The sequence below is a fragment of the Astatotilapia calliptera genome, chromosome 11 (assembly GCF_900246225.1).
Source record: "Astatotilapia calliptera chromosome 11, fAstCal1.2, whole genome shotgun sequence".
Taxonomy (NCBI): Eukaryota; Metazoa; Chordata; class Actinopteri; order Cichliformes; family Cichlidae; genus Astatotilapia; species Astatotilapia calliptera.
This window is the reverse complement of record NC_039312.1, coordinates 16,288,476-16,299,301: the sequence shown is the minus strand read 5'-3', so window position 1 is coordinate 16,299,301 and position 10,826 is coordinate 16,288,476. Positions and strand designations below refer to the sequence as shown.

Below are 10,826 nucleotides of genomic sequence, written 5' to 3'. Positions count from 1 at the left end.
CAGTATGGACTGATGATCCATACTGTGTTTGTGATGTGGCTCAGAACTACCAAAATGTACACAAAGCATCCTGTGTGAGTCTGTGTGTGTCCCTGATTCGTGCCACCACATCATGATTTGCTTTAGAGATATAAAGATATATGAGTCAGCGTCGGCGATGACCCTAAACCCTAACCATTACCTTTATTTTTTGGAGAAAATGTCATTTTTGATGCATGTTAGTAGGAATCGTTACATTCTTTGCTGACAACGCAACAATTTAGAAAAAGCAAAACTTCGCGTAGGGTTAGATTCCTCAACAATGATGGCTCAGAACACACAGGCTTAAATATTACATTAAAAGTAACTGTGGTTGTGAAAACCAATTCTGGTGAGGCAGAGTGTGTAGGATGAACGTCATCCTGTGAGATCATAGAATATTTTAGAAATATTGCATTAAAAAGAAAAGCAAACTGACATTATTACGGGAAATCCTTCACATTTGTCCAAATCTGGTTTTGATCTGTTTGCAAAGGTTTATTTCAACAAATCTTTTTTTTTTAAGTTTAGCTTCAATCTAAATTCTTATGTTTCCACTAGAATCCGACCTTGATGCTGTTCATGTTTTAGTCACACGTTACTTTTTGAAGACACACAAGGTGTGTCAAACTTGTTTCACTACAGCGCCGTCTTTCACAGCTAATAAAGAGACTTCATTTAGATTAGAAAACAGGATGCTGACAGAAAACCTCTACGGTAGCCACTGGAAAATACAGATGATCTCATTTTGGTTTCAGACTTTTTCTGAAAGCCAAATTCAGCAGCGGTTTTTTTTCTCAGAATGGGTTTATATATAATCAATGTGTCACAGTTTGATCAGTGATTCTTCTGGAGTGGATTCATCAACAACCAACAACAGAGCTTTACTAAAGGTAAACAATATTTATTATTTTGCTGCTGTAAAATTGTCAATAATACTTTTTTTTTTTTGGTTTCACTCTGTCAGACATAATTGCTCAACTTCTTCTGAATCTGTCTGAAACCTCACCTTATCATCCAACAATAGTGTTAAAAATATGACGTATGTAACTGCCTACAAATGCCATATTTTGCACATATTCACGTTAAAGTACAGAGGGTGACACTAATTAATCTTTATTAAAAAAGTCACCCTGTGATTCTTAATTATTTTAGCTAACTGAGCGCTGACTTCTCATGGTTGTCAGTCAACACAAAGCAACAAAACTGACAAAGTTATAGATGCTGCTTCATGAGTGATACATCATGGCAGACAAAGAAATACAAAATGTCCATGACCTCATTTTCTTACACCTCTCACAGACTGATAGCGTCATTAGTGACTTTCAGTTCGTATATGTTAATAGGAATAATAAAGTAACAACAAATCGTCCTCTTTTTAGAAGTATAAGTCATGAACCTATCAAAACCAAACATAAAACTATCTAAACTACCTCTTTATGTGAATTATTAGTCTGCAAAACAACAGCTGTGCATCAAGAGTTAACATATGTTATAAATGTAGACAACAGTTAATCTGTGTATATAGGTCAAACACAACTTGAGCTTTTTAGTCAAATACTTAACATAGTGACACCATTGAATATGCTATCCCAGTGTATATATGTCATAAAAAAAAACACTACCTGCCATCTTTAGTAGGCTTGATTACTGTAACAGCATCTTTACAGGTCTACCTAAAAAATCAGTCAGACAACTACAGCTCATTCGGAACTGCTGCTCGAGTCCTCACTAAGACCAAAGAAGTGGACCACATCAGCTCAGCTCAGAGGTCTTTACACTGGCTGCCTGTGCATTTGAATAAAGCACCAAATCCACACTGTTTTATTTTTAAGCTTAAACTTCAAAACTTACATTTTAACTACTGGTTTTATCTACTTTTCCTCCCCCCCCCCCCCCCCCCCCTCCCTTCCCTTATATAGTCTCGTAAATGTATTATCTTCACTCTTTAATTCTTCCTTTTACTTAACTCATTACTACTGAAGTCTAGAACTAATTCATTTTCTAAATCTGTAAATGAATTAGTCACTGTTCATGCTCTTCTATCAAGAAATAATCTATACCAAAACAGCCAACTACAATTTTTTTCACATGTTCTGCTTTCATAGCCTTGATTATACCTGAGATATCTGACTTACAAGTGACCCTTCACTGCTAAATGCAGTCAGTGTTTAATTGAAGCAGTTAGTGTTTAAGATTTGTTTACAACTAACTAGACATTAAGTAGCAATTTAAAAAATAACTGAGTATCATTCAATGCAATTAGTTATAACAGAAAGAAAAAAATTGAAAGATGAATTTTACATAATGCATTTATATATTCATTTTTTTTGTGATACCACTGCAGGTCCCAAGGCAGTGATAGAGATTACCACTAGATCTTTTCATCAATTCAACACAACTGCTGCACCTGTTTACCAGTATGCTGAGTTGAGACATTCTCTGAACACCATGTCTATGGTTGTGTACTCCCTGGCTTTTGTCCTCGGTGTGCTCGGGAATGGAGTGGTTATCTGGGTGACCGGGTTCAAGATGAAGAAAACTGTTAACACAGTTTGGTTCCTCAACCTTGCTGTGGCTGACTTCCTCTTCACTGCGTTTTTGCCCTGAGTGTGACTTACACAGCTTTGGATTTCCACTGGCCTTTTGGCAAGTTCATGTGCAAGCTGAACACCACTATCAGCTTTCTGAACATGTTTGCCAGTGTCTACATTCTGGTGGTGATCAGTGTGGACAGATGTGTGTCTGTGGTGTGGCCCGTCTGGGCTCAGAACCACCGAAATGTACGCAGAGCATCCTATGTGAGTCTGTGTGTTTGGGTGGTGGCTTTGATTCTCAGTGCTCCATACTTCATCTTCAGGGACGTCGGACCATCGTACCACAATAAGGATATCATCAACTGCTTCAACAACTATGCTCTTTCTGGTGACGAGGACACATATAATGAGACTCATCAGGCCATGATTATCACGCGTTTCCTATTGGGATTTGTTGTGCCCTTTACTGTCATTGTCTCCTGTTATGCTGTTATAATCCATCGTCTCAGAAGAAACCGCACACTGGCCAATCAGTCAAGTCGCCCCTTTAAGATCATCGCTGCCATTATCATCACTTTCTTTCTGTGCTGGGCTCCCTTTCACATCATGGGTCTAATTGAGATGGCAAATCACATGCCAGAATATTCAAGTGAGATATTAGATGATATCACCATAATTGGGTTACCAATAGCCACCAGTATGGCCTTTCTCAACAGCTGCCTGAATCCACTGCTGTATGTGTTCATGGGCCAGGATTTTAAGAGTCAAGTCCACAAATCTATCCACAACATCTTGGAGACTGCCTTCCAGGAAGAAGTTCCTCGCTCTTATATCTATACAAATGCAACCACTCAGAACAATAAGAAGTTAGAGTCTGACACACAGTTGTAATGCGATTAAAGAGATAAATACATTGTACTGTACATAGTGACTTTAACTGTGTCTAACAAATTACCTTTTCTTTAAATTCATGGATCCTCTCAAATTATAGAGTTCATCTCTTAAGATTTAATAATATTAATTAATTAATTTTAGGAATGTTGATCAAAAGCATTCTCTTTTTTAACTATATTATATATTATTACTGTGATATTGTACAGCAAGTTAACATTTCTGGGGGCATTTGAAACACTTTGGAATGCTAAAATATTTTAGTGTAACTTCTTAACATTCTTAATCAAAAAACAAAATAATGCAATGCCTATTACGCACAGTATTCTCCATATGTACCAAAAACAAGTGAGAAACACATAAAAAGTGACAAACAGGAGCAACTTGATATATCCATCTATACTACCTGCGATTGTCTCAGTCCCTGTATCTTTTGCCCAAGTTTTTATTTTCGCAATAATTTTTGTATTTGTGTTTATTTATATTGGGTTTTGTACTTTTATTTACAAATTGTGGAAATGGATTGTTTTCTTTCTGGTTGTCTCAGTTTTGTGTTTATGTTTTCTTATTTTTACTTATTTTAGAACCTAGTTTTCTCTGTGTCCAAAGTAGAGATGCAGTACCATTTTGTGTCGATCCATCCATCATCCATCTCTTCCGTTATCCTTTCAGGGTCGCGGGGCGCTGGACCTAGCTGTCATAGGCGAAGCGGGTACACCCTGAGTCGCCATTCTGTGCAGCTAACCATAGGAAGACAACCATTCAGCACTCACATTCACACTCATTTGATAACAATTACCTATCCCAAGCTGCATGTCCGGGAGGAAAGTACCCGAGAAACCACGGCACACGGGGAGACATAACTCCACATCAGAAAGACCCCGGCTGATTGGTGAATGAACTCGGCTTCTTGCTGTGCGGACAGTGCTAACACGTGCACGGCTGCCTAATATATATAGAATCCGATTAATAGTGTATTTTTACTAATAAATTCTTGGATTTTGTATAAGTTATACCAGTAAAGAACAAACTAAAGCTATTGTGTTATGCTGTTGCATAACTATTTATAGTCAGCAATACGATCAATCGTATAAACGTAAACAATCTCTTTCTGGATTTAAAAGTATTCAGCAGAAATATACTAATTAATAGGATTCCACCAAAAAAAATAGGACACCCCCCCCCTCCGCTTCGGAGCTTAATCGACATTATCAACTTAATTTATGCACGGTAAAGAAATTCACAAAATCAATTATTTTTCCACATAATTAATAGATTCAACATTTTTCACAGAACTGCAGTGAAGAGGTACTGTCCAAAGGAAAAAGTACTATACTTACTAGAGTTATTAGACTTAAAGTTACTATTACGTTGGACTTCTATACATTTTACAAGAGATTAAAACTTTGGTGTAGATCAGAAATATTTATAAAAGCTAGCTATTTAATAGACCACTTCATGTTTCTGTGACCGCCCCTTCCCGTAATGCCTCTGCCCTGCAAACTTTGCTAGACCCGCCCCTGCACAGTTACCAGCTGTCAATAAATTCTAACAACAGCTTATCAAGCTTAAACGTGCTGCTGTTGTTTAGCAGCTGGTTTCCTCGTTCTGGCGCAAAGTTGATCAAAAACAAACAAGAGACGGGAGCCGATCAGCTGATCATTGATCAGTTTCATGATTGAAGTAGCAGCAGGAGAGGGAGGGGGAGAGAAGAGGCAGTCACTCCATATATCGGTTGTTAAGCTTAACGTGGGAATGCTTTAGAAACATTCAGAGATGAACGTAAACACTTGCTTTACTTCTCTCTGGGATAACTTCCTCGGAGATGAAATGCTGGTTTGGTAGTGAGGCTTCAAATGCTCAACCAAACCACCGACAGGTCTTGCACTTGCATGACGCATACAGCTCCCACGTGCTAAGGTTATGAGCTGAGTTACGCCATGTCGCAAGTTTTCTGAGGTGCTTTTGTGATATTTAATGGATCGGATTAATTTTTTTATTTCTCTCTGATATCCGATCCAGTAATTTAGGTCAGTATCAGACCGATACCGATACGTAATATTGGATCGGTCCATCTCTGGTCCAAAATTTGTTCATTAATTGTAAGTTTATCCTGTCTCTCCTATTTTTACCTTCCTAATTTCAGAACTCTGTGTTGTCTCTGTGTTTCTTGTCTTCTTCCTGCTTCATTTTGATAGTTTTTGTGCCTTCTGGTTTTCAGTTCAGCCCCCCACCCCCACCGATTATCCCCTTACTGTTGGCATATAACTGCGTTTTCTTTCCAGCGGTCTTCCTTGTCCCCCCCTTACTCCTTTATTGGGAACTTGCTGGTTACTTTGCTGTTTCACGGAATGGACTTTGTTTCCCTGGACTCTTTTATTCGGTCTATGTCAGCCTGCCTTTGAGTCTATCTGCGTCCCACCTGCGAAACATGAGAGTGGTGCTTCATTAGTTCTGATGGTGCTTCATTGGTAGTATCGTTTGTCACAGATGTCTCTCCTGCCTTAGGTGCCACATTTTTCTTTTGTACAGCTGACTCACATCAGCAATTAAAGGTATTTAAAGGCAGAGAAAGGTGAGTAAGCTCTGGTGCCAGAGTGCCATGTGACGGGTTTTATCTAGTGAGCTGTGTGAGTGTTTGGTGGTTGCAGCTAGTGAGCTGAATCTTGTGATTGTTTGCTCCTGCTTGGTGGAGAGGAGTGTGTTTGATTACTAACCCTTTTCTGACTTACTTTTCAGTTTACTGGCCGACGCTTGAGTTTTGTTTTGTTTCTTTAAATGGTGATAGTGACTTGTCCATCTCTTTTAGTTGAGTTATTAATAGAAACTTTAATAAAACTCTTTAATTTAATCATTTTGCCTCTCTGTCTCCTTTTTCCGACCCGGACACTTTTTGTTACTCTCCCTAATCGCCTGGACCCTTTTAGGGGAACATAACAGCTAGTTCTACAACTCATTTGATGAGAAATCATTAAAATCACAGAAAACACATTACATATACCAGCAGAGGGAGCTGTTTTATATAAATGCTTCAGTGTTAAAGGGCAGCAGTCTAAAGAGGAAAACTGCCTTCGGGTGGCTCTGATTTATATACAAAAGGTAGATACGGGAGATGTGAGTTCTGCTTCCTTTATTTCACTTTGTTAAACAGAATTTCCGTATTTATCCTTTATGCTCATGTACACATTCTTTTATCTTTTTCTCCACAATTATCTCGTAACAAAAACCACAACATCAAATCACACTGTTAACCCACGTGGTTACTTTGTTTTCTGTCTATGAATATACAAAATAACTGCGTTATCGCACAGAGTCCTTTACAAAAACGTTTCTGAGTAGTATCATTAACACTCTGATCAGTTTGCTTTGAATCCTTTTCTATATATCTTAATCAGCAATTAGTTACTGATTACTTTTTTCAAGTAACTTGACCAACACTGCTCCCCACTTATCTGTAAGTGATCATGCACCTGTTCTTGGAGCAACTTCAGTGTTTGCCAGTAATGAGCAAAACAAGGCTTTGAGGAAAAAAATGACACATTCAAAGCCGTTGTGCAAAAGTTTCAAAACAATCTGAAACCAAGCTTGACAGTGACACCTACTGGCCACTTTTGCTATTGTCACATCTTGATAATACTCCACTGTGAAATAATGATCCATTGCATTGCTAGCAATACAGAATTCTCAAGAATGATTTATTATTATTATTATTATTATTAAATATACCAGAGAATCAACAATTGTGATTAATGCATGTTTTGGAGAAATACCCATAAAAACAAGGAAGGAAAAATGCTGAGACTGTTAAAGAAAAGTTGTGACTGTAACATACACATGTATTCTGGGATCTGGCAGCATATTGTATTGACTAGCAACTAGATGTGAAATAAACAAATTCCCCATGTTTTTCGATATCCCAGGACTGTGGACTTCTCAGTGTCAAGCAGTGTGCACACCCAGAAGTCCTGTACAATTCGTAACTAAAATGATATATTCAAAACAGAAAATACTTGTGATTGGCTATCAATGGAGAGAGGCCATGGTTTAAACTTTAGCCCTCCCTGGTTAGTCCTGTCTGTACCTTGCTGCGGTATCACAAATACAGGAGCACCATCCTCCCATAACCCCCACACATTCCTAAGGCAGCCGCTCCTTGGTTATGCTCTGTGTTAGTGTCAGGGTGTACCAGTCTACCTTCAACACCCCCCTTCACACCAAGGAGTTGCACTGAAACTGCACTGAAATGTGTTTCTAATAGTGTCTCATGTGTAAGTAGGTTTTGCATGGCCGCTTGAAAAACCTCTTCAAAAATAGATAAGGCAAGAAATATATAACTACTACTCAAACATATATAACAAAACACCTATTATCTAGTTTGCACATAAATCGGACTGGAAACTTGTTGAATAGGGGATTAATCAAAACCTGAGAGTTCAAAGTTCTTCGTAAAGTAAACAAGTGAAAAGAAAAGGTTACATATCCATGTGACTATGAGAAGGGAATTCATACAGGCTAAACTAACTTGCACACACACATAAATACAGACATGCAAAACAACATGGATCAAGAAGCCACATGTATTGAGTAACTGTGGTAGTTCATGATATAGTTTTGGTTTTGGTTGAACTCTGTAAGACCTAGTGGATAAGAAATGGGCATTTTGTTTCTTTATTTCATTCTTATTTGATGGGAATCATAATTTAGTTTTACATTCATTAACGTACATTTGCTCAGCTGCTACACGGTGATTATTGGACTGAACTTTCTCACCCAACTCTGGGCAGCGACAACTATTATGATACACATAACAAATGCCACTTTGAGTGAAAGGACAGGCAGTTACACTTCCATTTTTATTAAAAACACATTTTTTAAAAAGAAAACAAATAACTGCATTGTCTTATTTTTGTTTCTAATAGTTTTATGAATACCACCTTCTCATGGTTCAACTCCACACAGAAAGGGCCTCGGTCACACAGTCGATCTGAAAACAGGACTCTCTTGCTGTGAGGCAACAGTGTTAACCATCATGCTACCCCATATTTCAAAACTGTTATTTCCTGAAACCTTTGGTGTTCCTTTTTCATGTTTATTTCCAAACTGAAAGTCACAGTGACATCTGTGAGATATGTTACCACTATTAGGATCAGCACACAAATGTTTATATTCTTTTTTTTTGCCTGTCCTGTTTGGATCTTTAGCCATCAGAATTGTTGTCTGAAGGCTAAGAAAGATGCCAAGCGATTTATTTTACCAATTGCATCATCATGGCCTTGCCATATTGGTCCATTTGATTGACCTTTATTATAATTATGCATTTATTTGATTTGATATTTGGTTGTTACAGACGGGACAGACATGACTGGGGATAGGAGAGGGAGAAAGAATGAAAGAATGAGAGGGAGAGATGAGATGGTGAGAAAGGGGGGAAGAAAAAAAAAGAAAAACAAACAAAACACCTGGATCACCTGTATGGGGATAAGAAAAAATAGAAGAGAAAACAAACAAAAAAGAGCAACATACTAAATACAACACCATCACAATAAACTAGTTAACAGTAGATAACAGTAGATACTAAATATTGCATGTTATTGTGCAGTACGCAAGATTGACAGCGCACAATGTGCTTTGACGTAGCAGCCAAGAAGGGTGTAGTTTGTGTCTGTGAACACCCGTGTGTACACCTGTGTGCACACGGGTGTGGATCAGCACGCTTGTTTATATTCTAATTTTTCCGTGCCTCTCATGAATCGTAAAATTCCATGAACTCTATGAATCAACATGTCTTTACTTGCGGTCAAGGAAAGTAAATAATCATTAGTGAGCTATAATTATTAGTGATCTGTATGCTTGGGCGGAGGTTTTAATTTTCTAGAGATATTAATTTATGATAACTTAATTTATGATAAGCGACATTTTACTATTCATGACAAAAATTGGTTGTTGTTGTTGTTGTTTTTATTTAAGGGCAGCAACAGAAAAGTTGGGACAGGGTAACAAAAGGCTGGAAAGTAAGTCATTCTAAAAAGAAACCGCTTGAGGAAACATTTTGCAACTAATTGGGTTAACTGGCAACAAGTCAGTAACAAGACTGAGACAAGATTACCTTAAATAGGCAGAAGAAGTAAAGATGGGCAAATGAAAAAAAAAAGGCTATATCAATAAACTGTGGAATGATCTCAGAAATTACGAAGACTATGAATAAACTTAAAAATGGGCTTTAAAAAAAGTTTTGATTTTTGTGAGCAAAATGCTCTCATGACTCATCGAGTGAAAACTACTAGCCAGCCAATCGGTGACATGCAGTCTGACAACGTCACAATTTAGTACCTGGTCAGATCGCTTGGAACCCCAGCCGAGCAGGTTCTAAAAATGTACCTGGTATCAGGTTCCTAGGCCTAATGGAAAAACCTGAAAACCATGGTGAACCATGTCAAGTCAATCTGAGTAGGTACTAATAAAATTGTATTGTACCAGAGTCTACTCTAAATGTTTGTCAGTGACTTTCTGCTCTACTTTGATTGTTGTGTCTTTTTTGTAGTTTTACTTTCCCTGTCATATTGGGTTTGGGTTAGTTTTCATGTCATACTGAATACTGCCTGCTTGTGTTTGACTTTATATTTCTTGGATTGCTTCATATATACACTACCAGTCATTAGTTTGAACAAACTTTCTCATGTAATTCGTTATTTTCACTTTCTACATTGTAGATACACACTGAAGACATTAAATATATGATAAATAAATTGATAAATATGTCTTATATTTTAGATTACTCAAAGCAGCCACTCTTTGCTTTATTGACAGTGCTGTGAACTCTTGGTCTACTCTCAATGCGCTTCATGATGAACTCCATCAGTTGTGTTGTGCAGAAGTCAGGTTGGTACACAGCTGATAGTCCTAAAATCTATTGAATCCAAAATAATGAATCACAAAATCATAACAAACTCAGCAGCTTTGGTATATATTTTATATTACCATATAATTTAAACTTATTTATGAACACTTGACAAAATGTTTTTAGTTGTTTTTGTGAATAACATTTCGATCAATAACATATTTTTAGCTTAACTGCTTTCCCACTCATATTGTAGGTCTACAGTTTACATTCTGATCACAACACATAAGGTGTTTCCACAAGCAGTTTTACAATTCCTTGTAATGTCATGGAATTATTCCATGACATGAAAAAATACAAGAAGTGGACAGTTGACTTTTAGAGTAAGAAGTAGAGTTAAACAAGACTGCAAAACAGGATGTTGATAGACAGGGAAAAACAGTTTTCATCCTGATTTCTGTTGCTCAATGCTCGATTTTCTTCTGTTGTTGGTCCCTTTAGTTATCCACCTCCTCTGCACATCTTAAAACCATCTCAGCCTC

At 37.5% G+C, this 10,826-nt stretch overlaps 1 protein-coding gene across 1 annotated transcript; it reads left to right on the top strand.

The window, feature by feature from the left end:
- The first annotated feature begins 2,469 nt into the window (after window positions 1–2,469).
- Window positions 2,470–3,446, top strand: LOC113032088 (chemokine-like receptor 1). Its single transcript, XM_026184750.1, is given in 2 exon segments — window positions 2,470–2,625; window positions 2,628–3,446. Coding segments are annotated over 2 exon segments (975 nt in total).
- The last annotated feature ends 7,380 nt before the right edge of the window (window positions 3,447–10,826 follow it).